At 44.3% G+C, this 20020-nt stretch overlaps 1 protein-coding gene across 1 annotated transcript; it reads right to left on the reverse strand.

The window, feature by feature from the left end:
- Positions 1-2017: 2017 nt before the first annotated feature.
- SUPT4H1 (SPT4 homolog, DSIF elongation factor subunit) lies at positions 2018-14690 on the reverse strand. Its single transcript, XM_069944840.1, has 5 exons — positions 14489-14690; positions 8665-8771; positions 5819-5874; positions 2655-2708; positions 2018-2338 (listed from the first exon to the last, which is right to left on the reverse strand). The coding sequence occupies exons 1-5, from the start codon at positions 14555-14557 to the stop codon at positions 2271-2273; spliced, it is 354 nt and encodes a 117-aa protein (XP_069800941.1). The 5' UTR covers positions 14558-14690; the 3' UTR covers positions 2018-2270.
- Between the last annotated feature and the right edge of the window lie 5330 nt (positions 14691-20020).

Below are 20020 nucleotides of genomic sequence, written 5' to 3' on the forward strand. Positions count from 1 at the left end.
GACTCACAGCGAGATTTACACTGCGAGTCTGTACATGTGGACAGACCCTAAGAGTAATTTTAGTTACCTGGTGAGTGGTTCATAAAAAAGCATTTTTCTTCCCCTAAAAACACACAACGCATTTCATTTTGCCATATTGGATTTTTCCAAGTGTCATCTTTTTAAGTTTTTTTTTTTTTTCTTATAAACCACCTACCAGTTTGCTAAAATTTACCTATAGGATACCATAGGAGAGGCTACAATTAGAGATGAGCGAACCGGGTTCGGGTCAGAGTCCATCCGAACCCGAACTTTGGGCATTTTATTAGCGGTGGCTGCTGAACTTGGATAAAGCCCTAAGGCTATGTGGAAATTATGGATATAGTCATTGGCTGTATCCATGTTTTCCAGACAACCTTAGAGCTTTATCCAACTCCAACAGCCCCAGCTAATCAAATACCGAACGTTCGGGTTCGGATGGACTCTAACCCGAACCTGGTTCGCTCATCTCTAGCTACAATCCTTTTTTCTACATACGCGCTGTCGAGTGTTGTGCCTTTTCCCTTTGCACAACCATTAAAGGTGGGAGTTTCCTTTGTATTCATGTGTATATGTCATTCACAGGAGGATCTACACCAGAGATGGCTAACCTTGACCCTCCAGCTGTTTGCATAACACCCATCATGCCTGAACAACCAAAGATATGGCTTTGGCTGCCCAGGCATGATGGGAGTTGTAGTTTTCAACAGCTGGGGGGTCAAGGTTAGCAATCACTGATCTACATAATCATTAATAGGTGATCAACTACAGGCCGCACAATGGCTTGCCTGTTTGTTTTTTGCACCACGGATCATCTATAGCCAGAAGCAACACAATTACTTATGCCACTGTAGTACAAGCTACTTGATCCTTCCTTGAATAATTCTTCACAGCTGTATCCCCGTACTTTATCTAAAAAGCTTTCTAGTTTTTGTTTTGCTTTAGAGCAGGGATGAGGAACCTTCGGGCCTCCAGCTGTTGCAAAACTATAATTCCCATCATGCCTGGACAGCCAAAGCTTCGCTTTGGCTGTCCAGGCATGATGGGAATTATAGTTTTGCAACAGCTGGAGGCCCGAAGGTTCCCCATCCCTGCTTTAGAGTGTGCTAATCTACTGTTTTAAATAGTGCTATATAAAATAATTCTGATTTATAGATCAGGTTTCCTGGACAAACAGGATCATGTAGTGACGAGGCTGACTATTATCAAATATAGTTACAAAACCACCCAAAATATAATAAATGAGATGAGGGAATTTGCCAAATGAGCTTTATAGAACTGATTGTAAAGATAGGCTAAATGTTGACTGAACAGCCGATAGAGCTAGTTTCCTGCCCACTCTCTGAGAAAGCTTCTTTCTGCCTTCTGCCTGACCGCACAGGAAATGACAAAGCTCCTTACGACTTGCCGCTTTTTGGGCCGCCTGTTTCAGAGAAGCTGTTGTATCCATATATGGAAATACACAACGCGCCGAAATGTAACCCTTTCTAAACTCCCACAAATTATGTTACATGTTAAAAAGGCAATTTCAAAGCTGTGACAGCAGTAACTGAAAGAATATGGATGTTAAATCATACATCAAAGAATATGGGGCTATATACAGTATATTCATTCAAGTATAAAACCCAGGCTGTGTGCTATTTAGGGTGAGGCAGGGGGAGAGAGTTTACGCTTTCAGTAAGAGCGCTCTTTCAGTTTAGCTCTCACCGTAACTGTTAGCCACTTCCTTTACACAGCCCTAGACTTGTGACGTCCATGTGGTAAGGAAGGGGTTAAGCTCATAATTCAGCGTCGCTGGGCAGTTTCACACTGACTAGTTATTCTAAAACAGTGTGAATCTGTCTGCAGCCTCCGGAAAGTGCCAGCGATGTAGGGTGCTGCAATGTTTGGCAGCAGGTTAATACTGACAATATGTCAAGAATCTCAATTGGATATTTATTAATCAATCAAAAAAACAAAACAAAAGTCTGCATGTATATACGTAGACCAGGGACAACAATTTTTATAGAATATTGTTTTTATTTTTTCATCAAACACAACCTGTAAACATATCCCCAAACTTCTCTTCTGGTTTCTATTTGTCTGATGTAAGAACAAAGACATAATGTGCCTGTACCATGTGGTGCACACAGTGGCACAATCCTCCCCCAACTGCAGGGAAACCACAGTTTCAGCAACATAACAGGAAAATAAAACCAACGGAAGAGAAGACAGACATCAACCCAATCTCTGCACAAGCCCTTCTTTTGCAGTCACGTCTTGATGGCAGTGTCTCTGGATTTGTAGACTACACCGCGGCTCTTCAGCTCACGCACTATACCTGTAAGAAAAGTCAGACCGTCAGGGTGCAGGTGAAAGACAGACTCCACTCCCTCTAGAGAGAGAGAAGAACCAAACTAAATATACATAAATACTAGGCAGTGTGAGAGCTCCCACACTAAGATGACAAGTTCCCACAATAGACAGGATGGTAGCTTTAGCGCTAAATGGAAGTTTTTTGGGGAGCTTTGTGATAAATCAGTGAATGTGCCATGAGGTACATTACAGATTACATGGCAGGGCAATATTAGTTTGTAATATGGGCAAAAGTAAACTGCTATTTTGGAAGCCTGTGTTCCTAAGGATTAAACACTTACCCTGTGGAAGTCGTCCTGTGACAGATACAGCGTACACCCCAGGTTTAAAGTTGGCTAAATGGGAGTGAAGACAAACTCTTAGTATACGAGTTGGACAAAGTATATCGTAAAAGGAATCCTGTGCCTACATTTATTCATTATTAAATTTAATATGGTAAAAATAGAGAAACATTTGACCAAGGTCTTGTCTGCTGTCCACCCACAGCTCAGAAGAGCTGCAGTCTGGAGTGATACTGTGACTTGTGTTATAAGTGGGTTGCAAAAATAATGCAGAAAGTTATCAGCACACGTCACATCTCTTAAAAGAACTGCAGACAAATGTACAGGTTACCCTCTTAAGACTACAACAGTAGAAGGAAACATAAACCCAAAGGTGGGGGAGGGGAAATCACATACTGCACATTTTACTATGAAGCCAAATTTTGCAGCTGATTTTCAGATTACAATAATGTAATAGCCATAGGTTACTGTATGTGCGTATACTGAACTGTGTCTCCATGTAATTATATACATTAAAGAGGAAATCCCATTAAAGTAAACACATGCTGCAGGCAGGGGTGGGGGGGTGGGGGTGGGTGCGGGAACATAATAAAAAATATATACTTACCCATCCCCGTGCCTCCATCACCCCGCTCTCACCTCCTGACAGCCGCCATAAGTCATTTTTGCTTGGCTTCTTAGTACTTCACGGCTCCTGCAGCTGGAACATCATATCCCCCATTGATGGACTGCCCGCTCAGCCAGTCAGTGATTGCAGCTGTGTCCCGTTTCAATCACTGATTGACTGAGCGGGCAATCCATCAATGGGGTATGGGAAGTTGCAGGAGCTGCTGGAGGCCGTTAGCATGGATATATCATTCAGGCAGTACAATAAGGGCACAGGAATGGGTAAGTTCCCGCACCCCCCTGCCTGTCTGTATTTTTTTTTAAATTTTTTATTTACATGGGACTTCTCCTTTAACCCCTAGACGACCCTGGACGTAGGGTTACGTCATGGAAGTCTGTCCCCAGACGAACCATGACGTAACCTTACGTCCTGGGTGTTTTTCCCGCTATGAAGCGCGCTCCGCTCCGCTTCATAGCAGGTGGGGGCCGGCTGCAATCAGCAGCCGGGACCTCACCGGTAATGACACGCTGCAGCGATCGCGCTGCCGCGTGTCATAACCCCTTAAACGCGGCGCGACCGCGGTGTTTAAGTGTAAGTGACAGGGGGAGTCCCCTGTCACTTACCGATCGGGACCCCCGCAGTGTGACTGCGGGGGTCCCGATCGTTGAAACGGACTGCCGGAGGTCTCTTACCTGCCTCCGTGCGGTCCGATCGGCGATCTGCTACACTGAGCCTGCACAGGCAGGCTCAATGAGCAGATCGCCGATAACACTGATCAATGCTATGCCTATGGCATAGCATTCATCAGTGTAGAAATCAAAGTACTGTATGTAGAAGTCCCCCAAAGGGACTTCAAAAGTGTAAAAAAAAAAAGTTCAAAACACTATTACACTACCCCAAAACCCCTCCCCCAATAAAAGTCTAAATCACCCCCCTTTCCCATTATATAAATAAAACATATAAAAATGAATAGATAAACATATAATATACCGTAGCGTGCGTAATTGTCCGATCTAATAAAATATAATAAGCGTCATTGCGAACGGTAAACGGCGTACACGAAAAGAGGGGAAAAAGTGTGCGGATTACAGATTTTATGTTACATTAAATATTTAAACATCCGATCCTCACAAATATGGTATTAATAAAAACTAGAGATCATGGCGGAAAAAATGACACCCCATACAGCCCCGTAGGTGAAAAAAAAAAACCGTTATAAGCGTCACAATAGGCCCATTTTTATTAATATTTAATTGCCAAAAAAAAGGATTTCATAAAAAAAAATACATATATAACATTAGAGAATCTGTGTAACCTGCATATGGTTGTGTTCGGACTGACCTATAGAATAATAGTGTCATGTCGCTGTTACCATATACTGCATTACGTAGACACAGGAACCCCCCAAACGTTACCATATTGCATTCTGTTTTACGATTTCACCTATTTATATCTTCATAAATAATATATTTGGAATTCCATCATACATGTTATGGTAAAATGAATGACGCCATTACAAAGTACAACTATTCCTGTAACAAATAAGCCATTACATGGCTTGTAGATAGAAAACTGAGAGTGCTAGAGCTCTTAGAAGGGGAGGAGGGAAAACCGAAAGCACTAAGATCAAAATTTGCGCGGTCCACTGGGTCATTTTGGGCCTGGTCCTCAAAGGGTTAAAGAGAAAAAAAATTAGCATGTTTAATCAGGTACCATATAGCAACACACATTCTCTTGTATGTACATACAGGGATGTGCCCATGACTTGAGGCGGTAAAACTGGATTCACACAGTGCTTCAGTGTTTTAATTACAAATGGTATGTAAAAACAAGCTGTCCTTTGGCCTTAGGTTACTATTACACCAAGCAATTTTCCGACGACTAACGATTAACGATCTAAACGACCGCTAAGGCAAACGACCCGAAGTCGTTCGCCCAAGTACACAAAAAGATGATCGTTGTTTATGATCGTTCTTGCGGTCGTTTAGTCGTCGCTATTGCGTACATTTCAGCTGTGAATTCTTATTCCACCAAACGATGTGCGAACAATGAGCGAACGATCAAACGATAAATATAGGTCCAGATCCTATTAAACGATCAACGATTTCTCGTTGGTCGTTTAATCGTTGCCTGCTATTACACGAAATGATTATCGTTCAAATCCGAACGATTTAACGATTTTTCGAACGATAATTGTTCCGTGTAATACCACCCTTACAAGGGCTCTAATATAATCTGTATATGCCCTAATAGAAGGTCTGGTTGGATGTAGAGTATGGAGACTAATCTCAAAAGGTGTAGAAGCCTAGCTGTCATTAGAAAAAACTTTTGACATGTTGGTTTGAGTGTTCAGACTAACTGATCAGGAGACCATAAACTGACATTATATGGCTATGCTGATTATGTGACGCAGTCCTAAGAGAGAACATGCTGAACACTCAGACCCCGACCAATCAAAACTTTTGACATGTAAAAAGTTTTTTCTAATGTTAACTACTCTTTAAATACCAGTGGCCAGTTCTTCACGAGCTTCAGAATTTAGTATTACCATACTTACTTATTCTCTGCCATTTGGACACCCAGCTGTCATCAGGGCTCATCATAGCAACAATCCTAGAAAAAAACATTCAGATAAGAATCAATTAATATGCAAAATCTGTGTGTGTATATCTGTCATAGAACATTTTTTTTTCTGACAGTAACTTCCTTATATAAACAGGTATAAAATGTAAAGAAAAATTTCATCATAAAGCAGAATATACAAAGAATGTTGTTAGTATGTAAAAATAGAAGACATTTCAGTCATTTATGTGGTACAAAGTTACTACAAGAAAAATATAACTTCTGCTTGTTACTGGGAAGGCCTGACAACAGAGCAGACCCTTCTCCAACATCACAGCTGCAGTGAAGGAGATGTAGACATATCTGAAAAAAGGAAACCGACCAAACACCTGTGCGAGCACAACAGGCATATAAAACAGAAGGTTCTATGTCTGAACACACGTCTGTATGTGACCGATCACAGGATAGACACAGGAGTTATTGGCTCATAACACAGACGATATTGGCAGGATGTTTTAACCCCTTAAGGACCAGCCTATTTTGTCCCCTAAAGGGTTATTCCAAATAAACAAGTTGATCCTCCACTGAAACCCCACACTGATCATGAGAACAGAGGAAAATTGTCTCCCAAATAAAGTAAAAATACAGCCATCCATTTATTCTCTATGGGGCTTCTAAGCTTTGCCAAGTGCTGAGCTTAGGGACAAATTATTCTCAGTTAGCTTGATCTGTGGGGGGTCCCAGTAATAAATCCGCTTCTTTTCCCCAACTCTGTAGAAAGAGCAAAACTTTTTAAGTTGGTAATTCCCCTGTAATACATCTAATTTTTTCAGTCAGATTCCAAGAGTCATACCTTTATATATTCCAGTTAACATATAGCATTTTAACAGGAATAACAACTATTTGTATGATCACTGATAAATTTACCACAATAATTTTTCCTTACTTTACAATACCGCCCACTACCGTCCCACTATGGGACTCAAACATTGCAGGGGCACCGATGAGCATACAGAGAGGGCCTACTTCTATACATTAGCCATAGCAGCTGACTACACGATAAAAGAGGTTAATCCCTTAATTAAGGACTGGGCCAATTGTCAATTTTGTGTTTTCATTTTTTTCCTCCTTGTCTTCTAAGACCCATAACTCTATAACTCTTTAATTTTTCCACCTACAGGGCCATGTGAGGGCTTGTTTTTTTTCAGGAGCAGGTGTACTTTGTAATGGCATCTTTCAACCTGCCATAAAATGAATTACAGAACTCCCAAAATATAATTTATTGGGTGAACTTGGGTCAAAAAATGTGATTCCGCAAATTTTTACGTAATGCACTTTGCGGTAAATCTGGCATTTTTCCTTTATCGGTCTGAGCACAGTGATATGCAGGTTTACTAGGTTTTCTTACGTTTTACTATTTTTATTAGCAGTAAAACTTTTTTTTTTTTTTTTTGCAAATAGGCATATTTAAAATGGCCCTATTGTAACTCCTATAGCGCATTTATTTTTTTACCTACAGGGTCATATGGGGTGTCATTTTTGGTGTAATTATCTCTAGTTTTTATTAGTAACATTTTTTCTAGATCAAAAGGTATTGATCGCTTTTTATAAATTTTTTTATACATAAAATGTCATAATCCCCCCCCCACCAATCTCTGCGTATTTTTACCGCTTTTTGTTCACGCCATTCACCCTGCGGTAATAGTATTGTTTTATTTTAATAGATTGGACTGTTACGCACGCTACAGTAAATTATATGTTAACTTTATTATTTTGATGTGTTTTATGAATAAAATGGGAAGGGGGGTGATTTTCACTTTTATTGGGGGAGGGGCTTTGGGGCATTTTTTAAACCATTTAATTATTTTCACTTTTATGGTGTATAGTTCCATTGGGGAACTATCACTTACATACAATAAATCATTAATACTGATACTATAGCAGGGATCAGTGTTATCTGCGATCTTCTGATAGAGCCTGCCTGTGGCAGGCTGAATCAGATGACCAACAGAGGACTGCACGGAGGTAAGGAGAAGACCTCCGGCAGTCAGGAAATGCGATCGGGACCCCTGCAGACACGCTGCGGGGGTCCCGATCGCTAAGTGACCGGAGATGCTCCGGTCACTTAAAACGCCGCAGTGTTTAAAGGGAACCAAATCACCCTAATGATAAGGAAACGTGCTGGCACATCACCCAGCACACTTCCCAAAGGTCCCCCCATACCCTCCGTGCCCTCCTCTATTAGATCGTATTCTTACTTTTATGATGTCCCACGCTGTATGTAAATGCCGGGCAAGTAGTCACGGTGGGCGGATCTAGTCACGGTCCTGGGCGGTGGAATAGCTGTAATCACGCCCGCAGTACAGCGCATGTGCAGCGTGCTTAAGACGTCGCTGCGCCGCCGACGTGTAGGGCAGGCCCCGGGTGACGTCGGCGGAACACAGGTCTTTCAATCACACCCCTCTGGGCGTGATTACAGCTATTACACCGCCCAGGACCGTGACTGGATCCGCCTATGACCGCCCACCGTGACTACTTGCCCGGCATTTACATACAGCACGGCAAGTGCAAGCAAGAAGTAATGCAACTTCAGGTCATAGTTCCCCACCCATCAAATGTTTGATCAAAACTTCTGACAAGTATGTTCTGAAAATTATCAAGCTTAAAAAGTTTGTTGAGGTTATAGGTACACTTAAAGGTTAAAAAACTTCCATCACATGAAGATTCTGATTGTGATAGGATTTAAAAAAACAAAACAAAAACAAAACACAAAAATGCTGAATAGTGGCACACCACAATGTTATTATAGATGAAGAAACGGATAATATAAGAGAAACATACCCATCAAATGAGGAGCTTGTACAATCATATACCATCTCCCTGTTGCCTTTCATCTGTAGGTACGCATCACAGTTATCACAGCCATCGTATTCAAACTGGTCAATAGTCTGTAAAAGGAATTTATATTGTCAGAAGCATGGCAACCTGTCAACAACTTACCTGTAGGAAGTGTTGCCAAATATTGAAAGTATAAGGCTTGTCGTGTATGATTTCATGAGGAAATTGCTCATGACTATTAATCGAACATTCTAAAGAAACAGCATGTTTCGAGGCTAATTTAAACCTCTTTAAACAGAGACCCAATCTACATCACTCTGTGCGCCATTGTCTCTCCCAGGAAGACTGTTAGGGTTCTTTTACAAGGGCCATCATATATCCGTGCGGGCACCACCAATGGTACAAAGAACAGAGTGCCAGCCCCAAGCTCAAAACATGACAATGAAAAGCAAAGAAAGGAAGCTAGTATATATGGGCTGAACCTCAAAAAAAATATCAAAATGTTTTATTAGTACACAACCAAAACAAATAAGACATTAAGGGTATAAACCCACACACCGTATATGCAGCGTATTTACTGCTGCGATACGCAGCAAACTCGCAGCAAACTCGCAGCAAAATCGCAGCAAAATCGCAGCAGATTAGATCTAAATAACTGAACACAGCATCAAATCTGTACCAACAAATCTGCTGCGTATTTGTTGCATATCTGCTGCATATACGGTGTGTGGGTTTATACCCTTAAAAACACAAAAAAACTGAGAAAATTCATACACCCAACCATATAAGGCATGGTGTTAAGTAGAAATGAGCGAACCTCGAGCATGTTTGATTTCATCCGGACCCAATCGTTCAGCATTTGATTAGCTGGGGCTGCTGAAGTTGGATAAAGCTCTAGGATTGTCTGGAAAACATGGATACAGCCAATGACTATATCCATGTTTTCCACATAGCCTTAGGGCTTTATCCAACTTCAGCAGCCACCGCTAATCAAATGCCGAACGATCGGGTTCGGATGGACTCGAGCATGCTCAAGGTTCGCTTATCTCTAATGTTAACCAATCCACAAGACTAGGGAAAAAAAAGCTCTTCACAATAAATAAATGGTATAAATGGTTTGCAAGAATGCAAAGGAGCGCTGATCAACGAGAAGCTCATTTTCAGTGCTTGTACATGGCACAATCGAGAGTCTGGGCCACACAAATGATTCCTGCATGGTTTGTGCAATCGTGGAAACTAACAGCACATATGCATATATCAGTGCAGTAAGTTTCTAGATAGCACAAGCAGTGCATACTTACTTCTCTTTTGTGCTGCCACCCCACTTGTGCTGTTCCACTCTCAGACAACTACGCCTCCTACAGCATTCTGGGCAAAGACCAGGATGGGAGAGCGGCGCAGAAGGCAAGTATGCACTGCTTGTGTAATCTGGAAACTGACAGCATAGATATATTCATATCCGTGCTGTAAGTTTCCCTCTGCTATCGGCTGCACATCTCCCGTTTACATAGGAAGATGTGTGTAACTTGAACTTGACCTGGTGGGCTTCCACCCCTGGATAGTCTGAAAATTGCGGCTTGCAGCGGAGTTACTATATGATGTGCTTAATAGTGTTGTGTCCTTAACGCAACACAACAAGAAGAGTCTATCCATTGTTACAGCTGCTACCACTTCAGAACTATTCTCCTTATGCTGCGGCTGTGGTCTTCCTTACAATCTATATACATCTATACTTTAAGGGTATAAACCCACACACCGTATATGCAGCAGATATGCAACAAATACGCAGCAGATTTGTTGGTACAGATTTGATGCTGTGTTCAGTTATTTAGATCTAATCTGCTGCGATTTTGCTGCGAGTTTGCTGCGAGTTTGCTGCGTATCGCAGCAGTAAATACGCTGCATATACGGTGTGTGGGTTTATACCCTAAAAGGGCATTTCTATCACGTGAATTGATTGCATGCCTCTAGGCTATGCCATCATTTCATGACCGGTGGGTGTCTGACTTCTGGGACCTCCACTAATCCTAAGAAAAAGGACACAGTGGAATTCATGCTGCATTTCCTGACAATACCAGGTGTTTAGAGGGCACTGTGCAGAGGAAAAACAGTGAAAACAAAAAAAAAAACATGGCTACATAAACAGGTAGTAGGATGAGGTAACAATTTGTTACTAACCATTAAAGCTGTCAACCCAAGAAGCAAAGATGTGTACTACATGCATAATGTAAAGTACAAACGTGTTTTTTTTTAATTAAAGTAACTTTTATCGGTGTACTGTTCTTCTCCCCCATGCATCTAATCACTTCTGGTTTCCACTCTGAACTGCGAGTCTGCTGTTGACGTGCAACGTTGCATATGCTTTCTCACAATCCCCCTTGCTTGCAGGCACAGTGGAGACCAACTGCCAGTACCTGAACTAAGAACCAAGCATGCCTTACCAAGTATAGTGGGTTGTAACCAAGGGCAAAGAGTTATCAAAACTATGTAGGCACATGTATTATAAGTCTGGCTGTGGCTTACCCCCTGGGGAGGGTGGGAGGGGTAATTGTCGGCTGAACAATCGTTCTGACAACAGTTATTGAAGGTGTAAGGCCACCTTAAAGTGACTGTACCACCAGGCCCAGGCTGAATCACTGGAGGGGGGCCAACCCACCCTTAGTGGGAGGAAACCCTAGCCCCTCTATGATAGGGTTCCATTGATTCTAATGGAGTCACGTCATGGAGGGGCTGGGGTTTCTTCCCGCTAAGGGTGGGTCGGCCCCCCTCCAGTGCTTCAGCCTGGGCCTGGTGGTACAATCACTTTAAATCTTAGGTCATTGGCACACCATAGAGCACAGTAGGGCAGTAGATAGAGATGAGGGAGCGGATGTGCAGCACTATAAGGAAGTTAAAGTGTCACTAAAGATATGTTAAAAGTTTTAATAGGTCAGGGTCCACTGGTCCAGTATAGAGAATTGTGCAGCTAAGCGCTCCACTACCTGGCTTGCTCCAATGATGGGTGGGAATCTAAATACCAAGACTACAAACAATAAAGACTTTCAACATGTCTGTGGTATATGGGAAAAGCTTTTTAAAGTGACAGTGGCAGATTAATGGGGCATTCACGCGTTCTGTGAACGGACCATAAATATGGTGGATGTGCTATTGAACGGTGTTCCTGGCACCATCATGCATGATGATGCCGGGAGCTCCGAAACTATTTAAATCTTCACTCTACTGAGCTGAATAGGCAGGTGATCGGCATGGAGGGGAGGCATTAGTGCAGCAACTGTATGGAGAGGTGAGCCTGCTCAATGCATTATGAATGGACTGGAGACAGGAGAGATTAGAGAAAGGAAGACAGATGAGAAAAGAGTTACAGTAGTCAGGACGAAAAAGAATCATTGCAAGAATAAGACTTTTTGTTGTTTAAAAGGGAACCAGTCAGCATGATTGTGTTGATATGGTTCCCTGCAGCACAGTATAGATCTAGTGAGCATTCCAGCCGCACCTGCAGCAGATTTACAAAGGGGGAAAAGATGTTTTATTCCGTTGCATGCGGCTGGGAGAGGGGGCGGCAACTAGTCATCTGTGCAGCGAGCCACCCGTGACTACTCACAGCTCTCTGCCTATCAGTGCAGGTATGATTGACAGGCAGAGAGACCACTGATGGGTCTCTCTGCCTGTCAATCATCACCGCACTGATACACAGATAGCTGTGACTAGTCATGGGCGGCTTCCCGTCCAGATGACTAGTTGCCGTCCCCTACTCCGGCCTCGTGCAATGGAATAAAACATATTTTCCCCTTTGTAAAGTTACTGCTGCAACTGCGCTGATAGCTCCAGAAGCTGCACACTATGGGGGAGATTTATCAAACATGGTGTAAAGTGAAACTGGCTCAGTTGCCCCTAGCAACCAATTAGATTCCACCTTTCACTCCTCACAGACTCTTTGGGAAATGAAAAGTGGAATCTGATTGGTTGCTAGGGGCAACTGAGCCAGTTTCACTTTACATCATGTTTAATAAATCTCCCCCTATATCGGGACATACTAAAAAGCATAAACAAAAAGAATGAAGAAAAAGAATGAACATTATTTCCTATGGGGAGACATCTAAAATATGGTTTTAATTAGCTTAGTTAGATAGACCAGGAATGAACAGCATTTTTCTGTAGTGCTCAGTGTACTGAGTGTATATACTGTAGAAACCGATGTGTAATACCTTACCTGTGCAAGGTACACCTGGAATGAATAGGATAAGTAGTGAAATTAAGGCATAGTCCATCATAAAAAGTGGTGTAGTTCTTTCCCCGTGCAAGATAGACCCGGAATGAACAGCATATATCTGTAGTGCACAGAGCAAGGAGCGTTTGTACAATAGAAACCGATTGGTAATACCTTATCTGTCCAAAGTACACCTGGAATGAGTAGGATATATAGTCGATGCAAGGGCAGAGAGATCCATCCTTCTGGACAAATAAGAACCCTGCTCCAGCTAAAGAGGAAGACTTTCGGAAGAAGCCCTTTTGCAGGTTATCCTTGATGTACGCAGACATGGCTTCAGTTTCCGGATCAGGGGGTGGATACACTCTACCACGAGTGGGCGTAGCACTGAGAAGTAGATTTTTGGGGCAATCTTATGGCCGATGAGGTGCTAACATGTCAGCCTTCTTTTCGGTGAACACATCAGCAAAGTCCTGTTTCTGGTCTGGGAGACCAGGCAACGGCTTGGAAGAGTCAGAAGGTGGTGGAGGTACCCGGTAGTGAGAGGTCTGCAGACATTGTCTGAAGCAATCTGGCCCCCAACGCAAGACCTCCCTGGTCTTCCAGTCAAGGCTAGGGGCGTGCAGCTGTAGCTAAGGGAGACCCAACAGGGTGGCAGAAAAGGAACAGGACAGAATGTAGAAGGTGATCTTCTCTGTACTGGGACTTGCCAGAAGTTTGTCGAGCAGGACCACAGGGAGTAGCCACTTCTGGACCAAGGATGCTGCAACGAAGTTGCATGATTGCTGAGCCAGAATCCAGGAAGGCGGTGGACTAGAATCGCTGTCCAGGAGAAGCAGAGATCGTAATCGCCAAGGACAGGCGTGGAGAGGAAGCATTCACACCTAGGGAGGCCTCTCCTACCTGGCCTAGGTGTCTGCTGAGGATGTTGAGCACAATTCAGGTGGAAGTGGTTGGGTCTAGCACAATAGAGGCACAGGTTTTGCTCCCGACAATAAGTTTTCTCTTCTGCCGTTAAACAACCTATGTCCATCGGAGGTCTATCGGTTTCTATGGTGTATATACACTCAGTACACCGAGCACTACAGAAAAATGCCGTTAATTCCGGGTCTATCTTGCACGGGGAAAGAACTACACCTCTTTATGATGGAATAAGCCTTAATTTCACTACTTATCCTATTCATTCCAGGTGTACCTTGCACAGGTAAGGTATTACACATCAATATTTATGGTCTATGCACTACAGAAAAATGCTGTTCATTCCTGGGCTATCTAATTAAACCAATTTAAACCATATTTTAGATGTCTCCCCATAGGAAATAATGTTCATTCTTTTTAGTATGTCCCCCCTATATCTATACTATCATTAAGGGAACCATAGCAGCACAATCATGCTGGTTTCTTATAACAGGAGGGGCAGGTTCTGAAGAGATCTTTGAGTTGCAGAGAGGGGGAGTAAATACAGGGAGGGAAAGGCAGCTCTGTGTCCGGCATGCCCCAATCCTGTGCTACCTAGGAGCTATGGTAGTATCACACGTTAGGATGGAGACGCCAGGTTTAGGTGGGTTAGTACATGGAGAGAACACAGCATGCAGCAGATAACGGCGGCACAGCCCTCACCTTCACCAGCGAGCACAGTAAACACGCTCTCAGATGCCTCAGATCTCTCGGTACGGTTTCTAACGCCATTGCTGTGTAAACCGGAAGTACGTCACCGTAATCAAAGGAAGTATGAACAAGTTATGAAGCGGATGTCTGTATGGTGTATAGCTGGGGGACGCTCTATGGCAGCGCCGGAAACTCTATCATCAGGGAGAACGCATAAACAGCCAGGGTTACGGGCTGTCACGTGATCGCAGCGTGTTGTTGCGTGTTACTGCGCATGTCATATAAGCTCGGGGCACGAGGAGAGTTGCGCTGCGGGCCCTGACAACTAGGTGGAGGAGTACTTGGATTTTATTGTTTAATTTTTTTTATTTTATCACCCAAACTTTTCCCCCCCCCACAAACGCTGCTTGATGAGTGATTTCAGCTATGTTTGATATTAAAATGAAGTAATAATATAATTACTCAGTGGGGGGAATGTACACAGGGGAGTCACATTGTTATAAAGAAGTGGATGATGATGGAAGTGACATATAGTGATCTGGAGGGTATATAAGGTGTCTGCTCACATGGCCCTCATTGCTGTCATTGGTCGTTGGCTTTGGGCTGAGGGGGCGCAGTATACTGCTATGGAAAGTGTATGGTGAGGGGGCAAATGCATGAGGGCAGACTGACAGTGGCTCAGCTTACAGCTACAAAGAACCAGGGGGCTGGCAGAAGGCAGTATCAGAACTGGACCTCCTGCCTATTGCACAGGAGATGCAGAGGAGGTAAGTATGTCTCTTACCTTCATCCTCGGCGCTGTTCCGGTGCAGTTAGTGGTTTGGTCACCAGTCCACTAACATACCTCCCAACTTTTGCAAAGAGCAAAGAGGGACATGTATGCCGTGGTCCCCATAGCCACGCCCTCATAGTGACCCTCCATAGCCACGCCCCCATAGCAACCCTCCATAGCCACGCCCCCATAGCAACCCTCCATAGCCACTCCCCTAGTCACCACATGCTGCTGACTGAATAGTGCCTTATACAGTATCCAATCCCGCCAAAAATGCCCTATATAGTATCCAATCCCCCATTATAGTGCCCCACATAGTATCCAATGCCCCCATATAGTGCCCCACATAGTGTCCAATCCCCATATAGTGCCCCACATAGAATCCAATCCCCCACATAGTGCCCCACATAGTGTCCAATCCCCCACATAGTGCCCCACATAGTATCCAATGCCCCCATATAGTGCCCCACATACTAGCCTTTGCCCCCATATAGTGCCCCACATAGTAGCCAATCCCCATATAGTGCCCCACATAGCAGCCAATCCCTCCATATAGTGCCCCACATAGTAGCCAATCCCCCATAGAGTGCCCACATAGTAGCCAATGCCCCATTTATGCCCCACATAGTAGCCAATCCCCCATATATGCCCCACATAGTAGCCAATCCCCCATATATGCCCCACATAGTAGCCAATGCCCCCATATATGCCCCACATAGTAGCCAATGCCCCCATATATGCCCCACATAGTAGCCAATCCCCATATAGTGCCCCACATAGTAGCCAATCCCCATATAGTGCCCCACATAGTAGCCAATCCCCATATAGTGCCCCACATAGTAGCCCATCCCCCATATATGCCCCACATAGTATCCAATCCCCCATATAGTGCCCCACATAGTAGCCAATGCCCCCAAATATGCCCCACATAGTAGCCAATCCCCATATAGTGCCCCACATAGTAGCCAATCCCCCATATAGTGCCCCACATAGTAGCCAATACCCATATAGTGCCCCACATAGTAGCCAATGCCCATATAGTGCCCCACATAGTAGCCAATGCCCATATAGTGCCCCACATAGTGGCCAATCCCCCCACATAGTAGCCAATACCCCATATAGCGCCCCACAGAGTAGCCAATACCCCCCATTAGTGTGGCCCCAGCGGAAAAAAAACAATAAACCAGTAACTCACCTGTCCTCCGGTCCCAGCAGCTCCTCTCCCGGCAGAGCGCGCACTCCCGTCATCCTCCGGGGCGGGCAGCGGGGCACAGAGTCACTGACTGTACCGGAAGTGATTCCTGATAGAGGCTGCAGGTCACTTCCGGCACAGTCAGTGTCTGTATACCCCGCTGCCCGCCCTGGAGGATGACGGGAGTGCGCGGCCTGCCGGGAGAGGAGCTGCTGGGACCGGAGGACAGGTGAGTTACTGGTTTATTGTTTTTTCGCTGGGGCCACATATAATGCGGGACACGATGGGCCGTTCCGGGACCGCGGGACAGCACCCCGAAAACGGGACTGTCCCGCGAAATCCGGGACGGTTGGGAGGTATGCACTAAGACCGTTAGGAGCACTGCCCGCCCCCATAGCGTTGATCTGCCCCTGGCAATACTCCTAACAGTCTTACTGTGCCAATACTTTTAGACATCACAGACCTTTATATGGAGTTGTACTGGGAGGGGCACTCCTGGTCCTGTGCCCAAGGCAGCAGTGTTGAAGGGGGTAGCACTTTATTGAGTAAAAGAAAAATGTTTTATATATAGCTACTGCCACCATGCTATGGCCTGAAAAAAAATCTAGATAGAATCTAGATAAATCTGAATTGATGTTCTGGGGCTTCAGCCCCTCATTATGTCGTGGATTTGTGGTGGATTTCCCTTTATCAAAGTGCAGGTTGATAAGAAGAAGAAGAAGGAAAATTCCATTCTGCGTCTGAAAGTATCCATGGATACAACCACACCATATGTGCAAAACCCCCCATTCTGATCCAATTGGGGTTGTGGGCATTGCCATCACAGTATGGTCATATCCATAGATACCCAAACTTCTCGATGGAATTCATCGCTGGGGTCAGCCGGTCAGCAGAGTTCATGACAGGTATGCTTTAATGGCATACCAAGGTACATGAGTGTATTAGCTATGTATTAGGCCCCGTTCCCACTGAGCAAAGGTAGCGGAATTCCGCGACGGAATTGTCCGCCGCGGAATGCCGTTAGCCTCCCGCTCATAATGGGACTCTATGGGAGGCGCGCGCTGCTGCTCTGTACGCGCTGAAGAATGAACATGTTCATTCTTCAGCGCGGACAGGGCAGGAGCGCGCGCCTCCCATAGAGTCCCATTATGAGCGGGAGGCTAACGGCATTCCGCGGCGGACAATTCCGTCGCGGAATTCCGCTACCTTTGCTCAGTGGGAACGGAGCCTTACAGAGAAATAGCAACATACAAGTATTAGTACTATACATCTATTTGACCTCTAATGGTATATGGGGTATGAATACTGGTACATTATTTTGCAGTATTACGCTCAATTTGCTGTTGATGGGTCAGCCTCTAGGATTAATGTGGAATTGCCTTTTTGCATCTTAAAGGGAATCTGAAATGCCGAACAGATCAGTGTTTTACCTACATCCAAGGCCGTATTACCATCTGCTGCTGCCCTAGGCAATAAAGGACAACTCTTGTGAAAAACTTTTTCCCAGTAATTGAGATGCGTTATGCTGCGTTTACACGTAACAATTATCGTGCGAATTTGCGCGATAACGATCGAATTCAAACGATAATCGTATGTGTAAACGCAGCGAACGATCAAACGACGAGCGAGAAATCGTTTATTTTGATCTTTGAACATGTTCTCAAATCGTCGTTGATCGTTCGCAAAAAAATCACAGATCGTTCCGTGTGAACAGTCGTTTGCCGATTTAACCAATGTGTGAGATAGGCTTAAGCGATCGCAAAACTAACTTTCCGTACGATATATTGTACCGTCTAAACGCTGATCATTATGAAAAAAAAATCGTTATTCCAGCATCGTTAATCGTACGATCGGACCAATTATTGTTTCGTGTAAACGCAGCATTACAAAGTTATATAACTTTGTAATATGCTTCAATCACCTATCTGCCCCCCTTCCCTATCTTTTCCCCTCTCAACCCTTAACCAGGAAGTGAAGTAAACTCATTCATATCTGATGACTGTTATCACCAGGCTGCTCTGTGGCAGCCATTTTGTGACAATGATGTCATCAAGAGGGAGGCGGGTCTAAGCCCTGTTAGGCCAGCCTCCCTTGTCAGATGAATCAGCTTGCTTAGCTCTGATTGGCTGAGCATGCTGTAAGCCATCTTACAGTTCTACAGAGTCAGTGAATGAATCTCCTTCTCTTTCCCCAGCAGTTACAGGGATCCCCCTCTCTCCCAGTGCCCAGTACAGTCAATGAGTAATTAATCTTGTTATCTCCTCTTTCATTCTCTCTCAGGCAGTGAATAAGTCATTTGCCCTTTCCTCTGTCACTGCTGCCTGTCTCCCCCTCCTCTCTCCCTCAGCCCTGCTGCACTGAGCTAATAGCTGTCAGGTTTCACTGTGTGTGTGTGTGTGTGTGTGTGTTTGTTGGGAAAGGGGTGGGGTGGTTGGGCACAGACATCACAGTAGACAAAGTGCATCATAGGAAAGCCAAAACCAGGAAGTAAAGAAGAAATGAATACAGCAACTGGAGTTTCAGGGACCTGCAAGCAGGAAAGCAGGAAAATTCAAACGGAGACAGACTCAAGAGGGATGGTAAGTGTGAAAACTATGTTTATGATTGGTTTTGTTTTTTTTAATTAGCGCAAGAGTTGTCCTTTAAACCGCCCCATTGTGGGGAGCGTGGTTACGGCCACAAGCATTTCTCTAAATGTAGAAACATTGAATCACTTTTTTTCATGGTTTTTAACTGCTTAAAACATAAATAAATTTCCACATTGAATCAATTATTAGAGCGGTCTGTATATTGTCTGAAGGAACTCTCACCACAGGATTGGTAGGTAATAGCTGCAGGCGGCACATTTGACACCACCACATCAGACCTGACCAATACCACCATACTGTTACTTGATAACCACCATACCAGACCTGAACAATACTGCCATACTGTGACTGGATAACACCGCCATACCAGACCTGACCAACACCGCCATACTGTGACTAGATAACACAGCCACACCAGACCTGAACAATACTGCCATACTGTGACTGGATAACACCGCCATACCAGACCTGACCAATACCGCCATACTGTGACTAGATAACACAGCCACACCAGACCTGAACAATACTGCCATACTGTGACTGGATAACACCGCCATACCAGACCTGACCAATACCGCCATACTGTGACTAGATAACACAGCCACACCAGACCTGAACAATACTGCCATACTGTGACTGGATAACACTGCCATACCAGACCTTACCAACACCACCATACTGTGACTACATAACACTCCCATACTGTGACTGGATAAAACCACCATACCAGACCTGACCAATACCACCATACTGTGACTAGATAACACAGCCACACCAGACCTGAACAATACTGCCATACTGTGACTGGATAACACCGCCATACCAGACCTGACCAATACCGCCATACTGTGACTAGATAACACAGCCACACCAGAACTGAACAATACTGCCATACTGTGACTGAATAACACTGCCATACCAGACCTTACCAACACCACCATACTGTGACTGCATAACACTCCCATACTGTGACTGGATAAAACCACCATACC

Source organism: Dendropsophus ebraccatus, chromosome 11 (assembly GCF_027789765.1).
Source record: "Dendropsophus ebraccatus isolate aDenEbr1 chromosome 11, aDenEbr1.pat, whole genome shotgun sequence".
NCBI lineage: Eukaryota > Metazoa > Chordata > Amphibia > Anura > Hylidae > Dendropsophus > Dendropsophus ebraccatus.

Excerpts from the sequence above, each read along its gene's own strand:
- SUPT4H1 (XM_069944840.1), bottom strand. The coding sequence starts at position 14,557 with ATGGCGTTAGAAACCGTACCGAGAGATCTGAGGCATCTGAGAGCGTGT. Across the intron at positions 8,772-14,488 it reads TACTGTGCTCGCTGGTGAAG|ACTATTGACCAGTTTGAATA; the intron begins GTGAGGGCTGTG and ends TTCCTTTTACAG. Across the intron at positions 2,339-2,654 it reads CACAGGACGACTTCCACAGG|GTATAGTGCGTGAGCTGAAG; the intron begins GTAAGTGTTTAA and ends CTTTTCTTACAG.